Source organism: Bos grunniens, chromosome 21 (assembly GCF_055505025.1).
Source record: "Bos grunniens cultivar Pamir isolate PY7600 chromosome 21, Bosgru_T2T1.0, whole genome shotgun sequence".
Lineage (NCBI taxonomy): Eukaryota > Metazoa > Chordata > Mammalia > Artiodactyla > Bovidae > Bos > Bos grunniens.
Window position 1 is genome coordinate 56,426,974 of NC_141185.1, and position 15,693 is coordinate 56,442,666.

The window sequence follows — 15,693 nt, forward strand, 5'->3', positions numbered from 1 at the left end:
CTGACAAATCATTCATGTCTGTGATGCACAGGAGAAGATCACAGTCTGTGCACAGGTTTTGCCAATTTCTGCGACACGTGTCCAGAGAACATGCGCAGGCTCACTCTGGTGACATTCTAGGTCATGTCTGTGCTGTGTGCTCAGTCGCCAAGTCATGTCCCACGCTTTGCAACCCCACGTACTCTAGCTCGCCAGGCTCCTCTGTCCAGGGAATTGTCCAGGCAACAATACTGAAGTGGGTTGCCATTTCCTCCTCCAGGGGATCTTGCCCACCTAGGGATGGAACTCATGTCTCGTGCGCCTCCAGCGTTGGCAGGTGGATTCTTTACTACTGAGCCACCTGGGAAGCCCTGTGCTTGTGAGAGAGGACCCTAAAGCCAGAAGGAGAAGGTGATGGATCTTCTCCAGGTGAAAGCCTGCCACACTCAGTGCGACCTGCAATTCTGACCCGTGAGCTGGGCGCGCGGAGCTCTGTCGCCGCTGCGCTTCAGCTCCGCCGGAAGGTAAATAAATACAGCGGGGAAAACTCGTCCCTGGGTTAGCTCCTGCCGCCCAGAGAGACGCCCCGAGTCTCCCACTTTGAGAACATTCAACTTCGACGCCTAAAAGAAACGCGCTGCTCATCATTTCCGCTAGATGGCGCGATGTCCCCTAATCCGTCCGCAAGACACCCGATTTATAAAAATAAATACAATCCGACGCCTTCCGAAACCACATCACATAATAGCAGCTCGCAGGCTCCCATCAGAAAAAAAAAAAAAAAAAAAAACAACCTAAATCTGGGGGAATTGACTCTACGTCCGAGCAAATCTAACGCAATCACATTAACAGGCTGCAATCAAGAATTGCACGGGGGCGCCCCCTTCATCGGCCCTCCCCCTGGGTACACCTGTTCCCCTGCCCCAGCGCTTCCGCTGGGATGGGCCACGGCTCGAACCACGCGCGGAGCCTTCTCTGCTCGGAGCTCGCCGGGTCCACCTGTCCGCTTAGGAACACCAGGGCCCCCCGGGATCCTACTCCTTAAGCACTCAGCCCAAGCCCCTCATCTTCCTGCGCACCTGCCCTTCCAGGCAAGGGACCACTCGGACCCGAGCCCACACGGAGCGCAGCGTCGATGCCCCCGGGGCCGGCACTCGAGCCGCGGCTCTAACTAGGTAGCCTGGCGCAGGGCAGGGGTACGCGGCCCGGGCGAGTCCGGCCAGTGAAGGCTCACGGCGGGACGGCCGGGTGGCCCGCTCGGTCTCAGGCCCCGCGGGCCGATCGGAAGGGCCGCCCGAGGAGGAGGTGGCAGCGCGGGAGAAACGGAGCTCCCAGCACGCGCACAGTGGTACAGACGGTCGCCGGGTGTGCCCAACCGCGCGCGCTGCGGGCTGCCGAGGAAGAGCATTTTAGGGAAAAAAAAAGAACAAATACCAAACCACAAAAACTTTACTGCTGCCAAGAGCTCAAGCGATCGAGTCGCAGCAAAGCTCCAAATCTGGGCAAGATGAAAGCAAGATGAGACGCAGGGTTGGAGCGGGGGGAGAGGTGGGGAACCAAAGCGGTGCGGTGGCCCGGGCAAGTGGCGGCGGCGGCGCCTCGGGGCTGTCAGAGCCGGGTTGGTTAGGCTCCCGGCGCGCGCTTACCTTGGCGGCTGCATGAGCCCCTGCAGCCCGCGGGGGGTGGCGCTGGCCGGGCGGCGGGAGAAGAGGGGGTGCCGGGGCGCCGCTCTCGGCCCCGGGGCAAGGTGGGAGGGGCTCGGCAGGCGCTGGTCCCCGCCACCCCGGCCGTTTCAGCAGCGGCCCGGGGCGCGCCGCCTGCTCCCGGGCTGCATGCCTGCGAGCGCCTGGAGGAGCCGGCCCGAGAGCGAACCGCGAGTGCTTCCCCAGCCCAGAGGCTCGGGAGGCGCAGCCGGCGCTCGGGAGACAACTGCCGAGTCGGGCTGCTCGGGCCAGCCCCCTCCCTCGCCCGGCCCCCGCCCGCCGCCGCCGCCGCCGCCGCCGCCGAGCGCTCGGCGTCGCGAGGTTCGTTTGCGCGCGGAGGGGAGAGGGTGGGCCGGGCGCCCAGGGCGCGGGCGGGGGGCGAGGCGGGCGGGGCCGGCGGGGAGGGGGCGGGAGAGGAGGCGGAGGTGCGGACTCAGATTGCCCTGTCCTCCGCGGCCGCACCTTCCCGCATCAGCACCGGTTGAGGGGTGGGCTGGGGGTGCGCACGCTGCAAATGGAGACTTCCCTAAACCGCGCCCGGGTCAGGGGGGAGCGGGCGACAAGTGCGGCGACCCTCGAGGCGCCTCCAAGTTTCCTAATCTCCCTCTAGGATGCCCGGGAGAGCACGTTTCCATCATCCTTTCCAAGGTGGTCCAAGGGTCAGGGACCGGGGCGGGGTCGGGGGCAGTTGCTCTGAGGTTTCTGGAATAGACCTTCGCTTCCAGGAGAAATGCCGCTGCTGTCTCCAGAGACACACCTTTGTTGCAGACTGAGATGTTTAAGACTCTTCTGTTGGAAAACCAACACACGTATGTTAAATGTGTAATGCACGAATACATTGTTGCGTACAAAGCTGAGGCATATCTAGAGAATAAAGACGACTATATTACGTCCCCTCCACCTTGCAGCCGCTCCCCAGCGGTCACCTCGGGTCGGGGTGTGCTCCGCTGCGGGTCTTTCTCCTCCTTGCTCTGCCCTTTTACCCGCACACGCGCGGATTGCAAGTGGATTCTCACGGGCTTTTCAAAAGAAATGTTTCACCGCGCGGCGCACGCACACACTGGCGAGAACACGGCCACTTCAGCTGCGATAAATTCCCCAGAGGCTTCCGGAATCCGGAGAAAGATCCGGATCCCTGCAGCGACACACAAGGAGCCACCCCATCGCCCGCAAAATCTGAAACTGCAGCTGGGCCCTGAAGTCAGCCGGAGCACACAGCTCACGCCCCTGTTAGCGTTGCGCGGCTGGAGAAATTGGCCAGAGCATTTCAGACGGGGTGATGCCCTTGGTGCTGTTTTTTTTTTTTTTTTTTAACAGAAAACAAGCTGTCTTTGGATTTGGATGTGATGAGACCTCTTTGGATTTGCAAAATAAAAAGGTATTATCTACATTAAAACGTGATCGTTGTTTATGCTTGTGGTCCTGAGGGATGTGGTTTGAACTCTATGTTCTGTGTTTTATTGGCATTGAGATAGTCTATAGCTGGGATATAAATAAAATCCATGTGATTTAGCAGGAAGAGATTGGGTGTTGGGATCGCTGGTTTCTATAATTAGCTCTGACCTTGGGCAAGAGTTTTAGCTTTGCTGGGCCTCAGTTTCCTCACCTATAAATAGAGGAGTTGTGCTAGATGTTGGGAGAGGGAGCCGGAGGGGGAGAGATCCAGCCCTAACAGTTGGTGAAAACTGATTTCTTCCTTCCTCTGTCTTTCAACTCAGCTCTAACCTCTCCTCCTTAGGGATGGCTATTCCAGCACCACATGTTTCCCTTCCTAATAGTGATCTCACTTCGCAGTTATGCACTGGTCAGCATGACCCTTACATAGTGTGTCCTCCCATCAGACTGTAAGCACACTGAGGGCAGGAGTCTGGACCACTGGGGTCCTCATTGCATCCCCAGCATTTACTACAGTGCCTAGCACTTGACAGGCATGCCACAAGAATCTCTGAATCACTATCACCCAAATAGACAATTTCTTATTGCTTGTCCAACTCCCTTGTCATTTTTACAAAGATCTGTAAGTGGAAACATTTTAAAATGAAACCTTTGGAAAGGACCCAGCAGGGTTTTCCCTTCTTGGGGGACAAACACTTCACTGTCTAGATGAGGACAGACAATCCTCAGCTTAACCAAAGGTCGTGGAGACAGCTAGCTGCTATTTACCTTGATGAGCACCGGCTCCTATGGAGGCAACAACGAATATGAATGTTACTCATTACAGTGCTTGATTAAGTTGGAACCAGGCAAAGGCAGTCGCAATGCACACACGAGCAGTCAGACTTAAATGAGGCCATGGGGTGTGTTTAGGGTGCAACTGAACAAATGTACATGCTCTCAACCAACCATCTAAAACACTCCTGATATCAAGTTCCAGGGAATGCTTGTCTTTCTTTACTGCAAAGGATCTGAATTCCTTAAAAAAGATGAACAGGAAATGGGCTAACCTGGGTCCAAGAGTTTAAAAAAAATTAAAGCCATTATGAAAAAAGGGGTGGAGAGGGGAGTGAAGGTCTAATGCAGCCTGAGACTAATATCTGTAAGTTTCTCTCTTGTTCCGTGTACAGAGTTGCTGGGAGAGGTTAAAATCTGGCTTTACATTTATAGAGGAAAATGAGAGGGGTGTGGTTTTCACCCCTTCTCGGCTACTTTTTTCTTTTCTCTCGTTTTCAAGGGATAGGTACAGCCCTGGATGCTCAACCCAAGTCCCTTGCACAAGCTTCTGGTTTCCACAGTGAGCCTTAGTCTGCTGGGAAGTGTGCCGTGTGGGTGAGGCTGATCAGGCTTGTGCCTTTGGGTGGAGGCGCCACCCCCCAGTGCAGGGAGCCCTGTGTTACTGGGGTGTGGAGCACGGAGCTGTTTCTGGTGAGCGGTGGCACCTGTAGGAAAGAGCGCACCCTCTGAAAGTAAATTCCCAATGAAACTGATTAAGGCTTCTTCCCAGCTGGCAAAGCAGTGTGAAGTGAACTGGCATGACTCTCCACTGAGGGCTGGCACCTTGACTGTCACTTTGGATTGAGTACCACTCCATCATGATTTTCCGGGTAAATTCAGGTTCAAAAGTAAAAGTGAAGCTTAAAGGAGAAGCAGGTCAGGAGCTGTCATAGGAGCCTCTTAAAGAGAGAGGGACTGGCTGTCCCACACCTGGCTTCAGTGAGACACAAGGAGGAAGTGGATGCTGAGGACTTAATTCATTTGGCATAGACCTGAAGAAGCGGCACGGGGTGGGTTGCATCCCAGAGGCATTGCCTGCTCTAATAAACCCAGTGCGTTTTGTGTCAAGCAGTTATTCTACAGCTGGCTCTGTGCTGGACCCTGCAGCAGGCACTTATTTGAGGAACACAGCCTCTGCCCGTAAGACACTTGCAGTCCAGCAGGAGAAAGGATGGCGGAGCAGTGAAGTCTCAGTAGCTGGGGTTTGCGGGGGGCGGAGCCTCAGCAGCTCCATTTCTCATTTCATCAGCTTCTGTCCTCATATAATTATAGTGACACAGAGTGTTTGTGCAAATGCAGCTTTAAGGCCAGACTCTGGCCTTCCCTTCCAACCAGACTGCTGCTCATAAGTCGCTATAGACTCTCTGGAGTTGACACTACAAGGTAAGGGGTGGACAGTGTCATAGGATTTAGAAGGTAGGTTCATCACTGGTTGGAAGGATTGGGAACAAGTCTTTATGGAAGAGGTGTCATTGGAGATGGTCTCCGATGGGTGGACTTGATTTTAGTCTGGATGTTAGGGGAGCAGGGAGAGTGTTCCAGGCGGAGGGTTGGGGGGAGCCCCATGAATAAAGTCCTGGAGATAGCAAAATGTGGGAAGTTCAATAAGGAATGGTTAAGTCTAGTTGGAATTTATGGGCTGGAATAGAGATGTGATGGAGAAGGAGGTTAGGGCCACCATGTAGGGAAGCTCAGCTGCAGAAGGGCTAATAGGAAACCACGAAGGTTACTGAGTAGAGAAATAACAAAAGTGAAGCTTCACTTTAGGCAGGTCAATGAAAGATGGTTTGGAGAGATAAGAGTTGGGCAACCACCCAGAAGAGTCTGTGAATCTTGACACATTATTGTCGGGAGCATGACCCAGGGTGCTAAGACTGTACTGGGAGGTACAGAGCTGTAGAAGACACAAATGCTTTGCAGAAGTGGATGACAGAGGAGTATCAAGGTCGGTGTCAGATGGGGTGAGTTCTCATTACAGAGACTGGGAAGTTATGAGAAACTTGGGAGGGGGTAGATGGCGATTGGGCCAATCACCATTGTCTTTGCATGGGGGGGAGCCCCAAAATTCCATAGAGAAAATCACTTAGTTTTCCATATTTGACAGCAGGTACGTAAGTTTAAACTAAAACCCAGTGCTTGCGCTCACTGTAAGAAAAGCAGCCCTAGTTAGTTCATTGTTCCTCTGCAGCTTTTCTCCCCACAGGCCAGTCACTGCTGCCTGATGGTGTGTTAGTCACTCAGTCGTGTCCGACTCTGCGATCCCAAGGACTATAGCCCGCCAGGTTCCTCTGTCCATGGAATTCTCCAGGAAAGAATACTGATGTGGGCAACCGTTTCCTTTTCCTGACCCAGGGATCAAACCCCGGTCTCCTGCATTGCAGGCAGATTCTTTACCGTCTCAGCCACCGCTGTCAGGACCAAAGTAAGGCAAAATAAAGGTTGTTTTTTCTTTCTTTGGTTAGGTAAGCAAACACCATCAGCTCAGGAATAGAAAGAAAACAAAACCTCTCTTTACTGTCGTTTCATGCCTTGGGACAATGGAATAAGGTGGTGGAAAAAGCAGGCTTTTCTGACTGATTTAGCCAGGAGGAGAGCTGGAGGGTTCAGGCAGCCACAGCTGCAGGAGAACAGCTGGAATGTGGTGGGCGAGCATAGCCACCCACCCCACAACAGCATCCACAGAAGCCTATTTTTGACAGTTTTGTTTTGACAGTTCAGAAATGGGGGAAGTGGGGAGCAGCTGGCACTGCAGCTCCTCATGGTGACATGGCCAGAAGGGCAAGGCTTGCCAATTTCTTTGTCTCAAGGCAGGATCAGTTTGGGTTTGGTTTTGCTATTGTTTACTGAATGCTGACTGTGCCAGAACATTCTGTGTTATAGATGCTTCCTTCCTCCTCATAGTGCTCTCTTTTGTTCAGTTGCAAAGTCGTGTCTGACTCTCTGCAACCCCATGGACTGCAGCACATCAAGCTTCCCTGCCCTTCACTATCTCCTGGAGTTTGCTCAAACCCATGTCTACTGAGTCGGTGATGCCATCCAACCATCTCGTCCTCTGTTGTCCCCTTCTCCAACTTTCAGTCTTTCCCAACATCAGGGTCTTTTCCAGTGAGTCAGTTCTTCACATCAGGTGGCCAAAGTATTGGAGCTTCATCTTCAGCATCAGTCCTTCCAATGCACACTCAGGGTTGATATGCTTTAGGATTGACTGGTTGTATCTTCTTGTTGTCCAAGGGACTCAAGAGTCTTCTCCAGCACCACAGTTCAAAAGCATCAGTTCTTTGGCGCTCAGCCTTCTTTATGGTCCAACAAGTGTCACATCCAAACATGACCACTGGGAAGACCGTAGCCTTGACTGAGGAGATCTTTCTCGGCGAAGTGATGTCTCTGCCTTTTAATACACTGTCTAGGTTTGTCATAGCTTTTTGTCATAGCAACCCTCTGAGACGGTGCAGATATTCTTATTTTATCAACAACTGAGATTCAGAGAAGTCAATGAGTGAATGAGCACGTGGTATAGTCAGGATCTGAATCCATGTCCAAGTCCCCAGACAGTGCATTTCCCACTAAGAATGTGTCCCATTTTCCCGACCATCCTCCTCCACCTCTCCTGCTCAGGTTTAAGCTGGAAACGTCAGTGCCCACAACTCCACAGAGCAAGCTTGGGCCCTACTTTTGGCAGCACTGCCAAGGCTGGTGGAGAAATATGTAGTGCTATCACTCCAGCCACATGCACTCGATGTTCACCGAGCAAGATCTGCTGATGGGATGTTGTTCTGGTAGGTTTTGGAAGTCTTTGTTAGTTTGTGAACCAAGGGGAAGGGCAGCCAGATTGCTGGGTTCCTTTAAATATTCAGATGTGCTTCCCAGGATGTAACTGAGTCACAGCCATCCCTGTGGCTCTTAGGATGGTGTTCACATTTGGATCCTTTGGAGAGGAGCTCCTTGACTGATATAAATAAATTCTCATTGATCAACTGGGGTTTTCACCTTGCTCCCTGACTAACTCACCAACATCTTCAGTAAAATGATTCATTAACATGTGAAAGCCAGATCTCTTGACCCTCCCAGAACCTGGCCCTCCTGGAATAAACTTAATTTAAAAATCTATTTCTTTTCCAGCTGAATTAATATTAGATTTCATGATTTGGGGCGTCCCTGGTGGCTCAGATGGTAAAGAATCTGCCTGCCAGTGTAGGAGACCCAGGTTCAATCCCTGGGTCGGGAAGATCCCCTAGAGAAGGGAATGGCAACCCACTCCAGCACTCTTGCCTGGAGAACTCCATGGACAGAGGAGCCTGGTGGGCTACAGCCCATGGGATCCCAAAGAGTTGGACACGACTGAGCGACTAACACTTTCATGATTTTAAACTTTGCGTTATCAATTGTTAAGCATTTAAAAAGAACAAGGAATACAACACTTAATTCAAATATTTTTACAAATAAACAATAGTACATTAAAAAAAAAAAGAAAAAGAAATTCTACCTCATGCGTGGAGGTCTTGTTGATTTTGTTTTCCAACCCAAACTGGGTTTTAAAGGCACTCCTGAGAGCACACCAGGTATTGAATCTAGTCCACAAAAAAGAAAAATTCAGACACAGATTGGAGTAGGGACCCTCAAGGATCTCCCATTGTCTGGAGGTACTGTTTATGGGGTTAAATTATTTTTTAACAGAAGAGGCCACTGGCATTCAAAAACATATAGATCAGTTAGGCTAAGGCTGGAGTTCTGTAATCAAGAGACTGAACAATAATATGACTTAAAGAATAAAATTTATATATGTTTTCTCGCACAGTCCTGGTGGGCGCTTCAGACTCCATGTGCGCATTCTGGGATTCAGGTTATTTTCAAGTCATTGTTCCATGCCCCCCAGAGCCTTTTGGTGACTTGCACAATCAAAGCCATAAATAAATGGTTTCTGCTTGCATCATCATTTCTCCTAATGTGCCACTGGATGAAGTCACAGGTCCACTCCGAGCTGCAAGGGAGGCTGGGAAATTAATATAGTTAGGCAGCTGTTCTGTTTCCACGGAACAAGGGAGCTTCAGTTTTGGTGGACAACTGGCGGTATTTGGTGAACAGCTAGCAGCACCATGTCAGTCTGGCACATGGCACAGAGAAGGAAGTGTTGGCTGTGGGCTCCAAATACCTGGGTTTGAATCCTCGCTCTGCTGTTCCTAATTGGACAGGCTGCCTTATCTCTCAGAGTTTTGCTTATTTCCACTGCTGTGCCCCTCTTATTGCTCGATGGCCTCAGTCAAGGTTGCAGGGAATGAAAACCAGCTTGAGCTAGATTTGAGGAAAGGGAGATTTAGTTTATGGTCCAAGTTATCCCACAGAACCCAAATGCAGGAAGTATACATGAACCTTGGTAGAAAAGGATCAGAATTAGAGCTGGAAGCATTTGATGGGAACAGGAGGAAAGAGGGAAATTCCAGGAGTCAGCCATCGATTAGCAAGTCCTGTTGGTACTAACTCCAAAATCAGTCCTGACGGCACCTACTTTCTCCCTCTCCACCTCCTAGCCTAGTCCAGGCCACCCTCACGCCTTGGCTGAACCAACACAGCAGCCCGTGACTAGGCTCTCTGCCTCTGCTCATGCATTCAAATCCATTCTCACACAGCAGTCAGAGTAAAGTGTAGCTACAGTAACGAGATTGTGTCTCCTGTTTGAGACCTGCAATGTCTTTCCCACAGCACACAGAATCAAATCCCAGCTCCTTACCCTGGTTTACCAAACCCACAAGACCCAGCTCCTGCTCTGTCTTTGACCTCATCTACTGCTCTGCCCTCTTACACTTTGCTTCAGCTGCAGGGCCCAGCTGTAGCCATTCAAGTCATCTAAAGCTTGCTTCTGCCCCAGGGCCTTCTTTGCATTAGCTGTTTTCTGTGCCTGGGGTGCTCTCATCACTTCCTCTTCTTTGTTATTCAGAGCTCAGTATAAAATGCCAGAAACATCATTTATTAAGTCCTGCATGTCCCACTCTTTGAGACCCTAGAGACTGTAGCCTGCCAGGCTCCTCTGTCCATGGGATTGTCCAGGCAAGAATATTGGAGTGGGTAGCCATTTCGTTCTCCAGGGGATCTTCTTGACTCCGGGATCGAGCTTAGGTCTTCTGCATTGCAGGTGAATTCTTTAACGTTTGAGCCACCAGTGAAGCCCATTAATTAAGTCACCAACTTTAATTCTCTTGATAGCAGTTATCACAATTGATAGTTTTCTCACTAATTTATTCATTGCTATCCAATCCCCAGACTCTGTCACCCCAGTAAATGTAATGTAATATAAGAGCAAGGAACTATCTTGATCTTTAATTGTTTAGTAATATTTGTTGAATAAAACAATGAGTAAGCAAACCCTCGTCCAACAACACAAGAGAAGACTCTACACATGGACATCACCAGATGGTCAACACCGAAATCAGATTGATTATATTCTTTGCAGCCAAAGATGGAGAAGCTCTATACAGTCAACAAAAACAAGACCCGGAGCTGACTGTGGCTCAGATCATGAACTCCTTATCGCCAAATTCAGACTGAAATTGAAGAAAGTAGGGAAAACCAGTAGACCATTCAGGTATGACCTAAATCAAATCCCTTATGATTATACAGTGGAAGTGAGAAATAGATTTAAGGGACTAGATCTGATAGACAGAGTGCCTGATGAACTATGGACTGAGATTCGTGACATTGAACAGGAGACAGGGATCAAGACCATCCCCATGGAAAAGAAATGCAAAAAAGAAAAATGACTGTCTGGGGAGGCCTTACAAATAGCTGTGAAAAGAAGAGAAGCGAAAAGCAAAGGAGAAAAGGAAAGATATAAGCATCTGAATGCAGAGTTCCAAAGAATAGCAAGAAGAGATAAGAAAGCCTTCCTCAGCGATCAATGCAAAGAAATAGAGGAAAACAACAGAATGGGAAAGACTAGAGATCTCTTCAAGAAAATTAAAGATACCAAGGGAATATTTCATGCAAAGATGGGCTCGATAAAGGACAGAAATGCTATGGACCTAATAGAAGCAGAAGATATTAAGAAGAGGTGGCAAGAATACACGGAAGAACTGTACAAAATAGATCTTCACGACCCAGATAATCACGATGGTATGATCACTCACCTAGAGCCAGACATCCTGGAATGTGAAGTCAAGTGGGCCTTAGAAAGCATCACTACGAACAAAGCTAGTGGAGGTGATGGAATTCCAGTTGAGTTATTTCAAATCCTTAAAGATGATGCTGTGAAAGTGCTGCCCTCAATATGACAGCAAATTTGGAAAACTCAGCAGTGGCCACAGGACTGGGAAAGGTCAGTTTTCATTCCAATCCCAAAGAAAGGCAATGCCAAAGAATGCTCAAACTACTGCACAATTGCATTCATCTCACACGCTGGTAAAGTAATGCTCAAAATTCTCCAAGTTGGGCTTCAGCAATATGTGAACCGTGAACTTCCTGATGTTCAAGCTGGTTTTAGAAAAGGCAGAGGAAACAGAGATCAAATTGCCAACATCCGCTGGATCATCAAAAAAGCAAGAGAGTTCCAGAAAAACATCTATTTCTGCTTTATTGACTATGCCAAAGCCTTTGACTGTGTGGATCACAATTAACTGTGGAAAATTCTGAAAGAGATGGGAATACCAGATCACCTGACCTGCCTCTTGAGAAACCTATATGCAGGTCAGGAAGCAACAGTTAGAACTGGACATGGATCAACAGACTGGTTCCAAATAGGAAAAGGAGTACGTCAAGGCTGTATATTGTCACCCTGTTTATTTAACTTATATGCAGAGTACATCATGAGAGACGCTGGGCTGGAAGAAGCACAAGCTGGAATCAAGATTGCCGGAAGAAATATCAATAACCTCATATATGCAGATGACACCACCCTTATGACAGAAAGTGAAGAGGAACTCAAAAGCCTCTTGATGAAAGTGAAAGTGGAGAGTGAAAAAGTTGGCTTAAAGCTCAATATTCAGAAAATGAAGATCATGGCATCTGGTCCCATCACTTCATGGGAAATAGATGGGGAAACAGTGGAAAGAGTGTCAGACTTTATTTTTTTGGGCTCCAAAATCACTGCAGATGCTGACTGCAGCCATGAAATTAAAAGACGCTTACTCCTTGGAAGGAAAGTTATGACCAACCTAGATAGCATATTCAAAAGCAGAGACATTACTTTGCTAACAAAGGTTCGTCTAGTCAAGGCTATGGTTTTTCCTGTGGTCATGTATGGATGTGAGAGTTGGACTGTGAAGAAAGCTGAGCGCCAAAGAATTGATGCTTTTGAACTGTGGTGTTGGAGAAGACTCTTGAGAGTCCCTTGGACTGCAAGGACATCCAACCAGTCCATTGTGAAGGAGATCAGCCCTGGGATTTCTTTGGAAGGAATGATGCTAAAGCCGAAACTCCAGTACTTTGGCCACCTGATGTGAAGAGTTGACTCATTGGTAAAGACTGATGTTGGGAGGGGTTGGGGGCAGGAGGAGAAGGGGACGACAGAGGCTGAGATGGCTGGATGGCATCACTGACTCGATGGACATGAGTTTGAGTGAACTCTGGGAGCTGGTGATAATGGACAGGGAGGCCTGGTGTGCTGCGATTCATGGGGTTGAAAAGAGTCGGACACGACTGAGTGACTGAACTGAACTGAACTAAACAAAAAAGTATGCTTATTGTTTGTAGCTCTTTTAAAACAATAAAATTTGAACCACTGTCTATTTCAACACAAAGCCCATATCATTTAAACGTCTATTCTTCCATTACACAGACCATAACTGATTTAAACCGCTTCCTACTGTTGGATATTTACTGAACATAAAGTCTGCACATTCTCCATTATTTCCTGGAACACATTTGTGAGATAACAGAATCAAAGGATACGCTTTTTTTTAAAGGTTTATTTTATGTTTTGGCCATGCCTTAGGGCATGTGGGATCTCAGTTCCCCTCCCAGGGATCAAACCTGCACCCCCTGCATTGGAAGTGCAGAGTCCTTCCCGCAGGACTGTCAGGGATTTCCCCTGGATGCACATGTTTTTGAGGTTCAATGTAAAGTAAGGCCTTCCCAGGTGGTGCTAGTGGTAAAGAACCCATCTGCCAATGCGGGAGACATAGGAGACTCAGGATCAATCCCTGGATTGGGAAGATCCCCTGGAGGAGAGCATGGCAACCCACTCCAGTATTCTTGCCTCTAGAATCCCATGGACAGAGGAGCCTGGAGGGCTACCGTCCAAAGGTGACCCTATGGACTGTGTGTATACACACACACACACACACACACATTCCATGAGAGATATGTGTGTGTGTGTGTGTGTGTATGGAAGGAAAATTATGACCAACCTAGACAGCATATTAAAAAGCAGGGACATTACTTTGCCAACAAAGGTCCGTCTAGTCAAGTCTATGGTTTTTCCAGTAGTTATATATGGATGTGAGAGTTGGAAAAACCTGAGTGTCGAAGAATTGATGCTTTTGAACTGTGGTGTTAGAGAAGACTCTTGAGAGTTTGGAGAAGAGTCTTGAGAGTCCCTTGGACTGCAAGGAGATCCAACCAGTCCATCCTAAAGGAGATCAGTCCTGGGTGTTCATTGGAAGGACTGATGTTGAAGCTGAAACTCCAATACTTTGGCCACCTGATGCAAAGAGCTGACTCATTTGAAAAGACCCCGATCCTGGGAAAGATTGAGGGCAGGAGGAGAAGCGGACGACAGAGGATGAGATGGTTGGATGGCATCACTGACTCAATGGACATGAGTTTGAGTAAACTTTGGGAGTTGGTGATGGGCAGGGAGGCCTGGCATGCTGCAGTCCATGGGGTCGCAAAGAGTCGGACACAACTGAGTGACTGAACTGAGCTGAATTGAACTGATATACATATATTTGTATACACACACACACATACATATCATGGAATATTACTCAGCCATCAGAAAAGATGAAACCTTGCCATTTTCAGCAACATGGCTAGACCTAGAGTGAAGTAAGAGAAAGACAAATATTATATGATATCACTTATATGTGGAACCTAAAAAGTGCAAATGAATCTATTAGAGAACAGTAACAGACACACAGACATAGAAAACAAACTTGTGGTTACCAAAGGGGAAAGCAAGGCAGGGGAGAGATAAATTAGGAAGGGGGGATTGACAGATACACACTACTATATATAAAATAGATATAAAACCAGGATTTACTACATAACACAGGGAATAAAATAATATCTTGTAATATCCTATTATGGAAAATAATCTGAAAAAATATATAACTGAATCACTTTGCTATATACCTGAAACAGACATAGTACTGTAAATCAACAATACTTCAGTCAAAAAAAAAAAACACAAAAAAACCCTTTCTTGATAAAATAAAAAGTTAGCAAATACATATTTGTTTCCCCTCCTCCCCTTTTTTTTCTGATATCTGTGAGCTCCCCAAATCACTGGATCCGCTGCTTTCAGTGGCGGGCTTTCCATGTAACTGTGGTATGTGTTCTGTCTTAGGGCTCCCCGAGTGGCACTAGTGGTAAAGAACCCACCTGCCCATGCAGGAGACCCAAGAGACCAGTGTTCCATCCCTGGGTGGGGAAGAGCCCCTGGAGGAGGGCATGGCAACCTACTCCAGTATTCTGCCTGAAGAATCCCATGAGCAGAGGAGCCTGGTGGGCTGCAGTGCACGGGGTCACAAAGAGTGGGACATGACCAAAGTGACTTAGCACGTACGCAGGCGTTCTGTCTAAAGGGGAAGCTTGCTACACTTTTTTCAGTGAGCCCCAGAAGAATGATGCCAACTCCCTTCAAATGCTAAGAAGGCGTTTCTTTACCCACAGTGGGAACTGGGGCTCCTCTGGCACCACCCCAAGGAGGAGGCTGTGCTACCAAGAACAGGGGAGCCTCGCCTACACCACAGGGCTGGTACAACTGTGGTGGGGGTGGGCATACTCAGCCCAGGAGAGAAGTTACCTTGGCACCAAGGAAGGTCCTCTGATCATAGGCTTGAGAAGATTCTGGAAAGCAAACTGAGGCAACATGCAGGCAACATCTTCTCCACTACTAATTCTCTCCTCTTCCTCCCCATCTCCTGACTTCCTCAGATGGATTCATTTTAGGAACCTCGGGGCCTCCAGGGAAATTATTTAGGGGGCCAGTTTATGCAGCCAAAGTTAACTTGCTTGTTTTTAAATAACCAGGGTCTGGACATTGAATTTTTAATTTAGAAAACTCCAAAAATAAAGCAAGAGGCTAAAGGTAAGTAAAAAGAAAGCTTCATGATTTCCCCTATTGTTGGAGAAAAAAAAATGAAAAATGCGTGGAGGAGCTTTTGGTCCAGAGCCGCAAATATGCATGATCAGTTACATGGATGCAGAGCCATGGCAGGAGGTGGGGCCCCCTTATCGCTGTCGGTGACTGCATCCATGCTAATTCTCAGGGCGGGAGACTTTGGAGGTATGATTAGGCGACTAGAAGGCAGTCTCCTATTCCTGAGAGAACAATCCTCGCCCCACTCCGCGTGCGATCTGCAGTAAGATCTTGGATTTGACCTATGCCTTCTGTGTCTCGAAGGATCAGTGATTGCGATTCGGTAACAGGACAGGACCAGCTCGCCTTTCTCTCTCTCCATCCTTCCCTCCCTCCCAAGGATAACCTCCATTTCGTTGGAATCAGGTTTAAGCAGCAACCTTATGAGATGCCAGAGGCAAACTGGAACCCACCGTCAATGTGTTTTGGGGCCCTGACTGCCCCGCTCCCCAGAGCTGTCTTACAAATGAATAGGCTCGGTCTCTGGCGCCGAGTCCCCACCGAGACCGC

The 15,693-nt window shown here is 48.6% G+C and overlaps 2 protein-coding genes across 3 annotated transcripts in view; one reads left to right on the forward strand and one right to left on the reverse strand.

The window, feature by feature from the left end:
• Window positions 1–1,758, reverse strand: part of RGMA (repulsive guidance molecule BMP co-receptor a) — a 49,887-nt gene extending 48,129 nt beyond the window's left edge. Inside the window, exon 1 of the mRNA XM_086364801.1 lies at window positions 1,626–1,758. Coding sequence (XP_086220927.1) covers window positions 1,626–1,639 — 14 coding nt within the window. The 5' untranslated portion in view covers window positions 1,640–1,758. The remainder of the gene's footprint in view (window positions 1–1,625) is intronic.
• LOC147349769 (uncharacterized) lies at window positions 1,638–3,083 on the forward strand. Of its 2 annotated transcripts, none has more exons than XM_086364802.1 (2): window positions 1,638–2,003; window positions 2,408–3,083. In XM_086364802.1, the coding sequence occupies exons 1-2, from the start codon at window positions 1,638–1,640 to the stop codon at window positions 2,453–2,455; spliced, it is 414 nt and encodes a 137-aa protein (XP_086220928.1). In that variant the 3' UTR covers window positions 2,456–3,083. The 2 variants fall into 2 exon arrangements, 1 of the variants encoding a protein (XP_086220928.1); XR_015150122.1 differs by having other exon boundaries at window positions 1,866–2,003; window positions 2,293–3,083.
• Window positions 3,084–15,693: the final 12,610 nt, after the last annotated feature.

Excerpts from the sequence above, each read along its gene's own strand:
- LOC147349769 (XM_086364802.1), top strand. The coding sequence starts at position 1,638 with ATGAGCCCCTGCAGCCCGCGGGGGGTGGCGCTGGCCGGGCGGCGGGAG. Across the intron at positions 2,004-2,407 it reads CGAGCGCTCGGCGTCGCGAG|GAGAAATGCCGCTGCTGTCT; the intron begins GTTCGTTTGCGC and ends CTTCGCTTCCAG.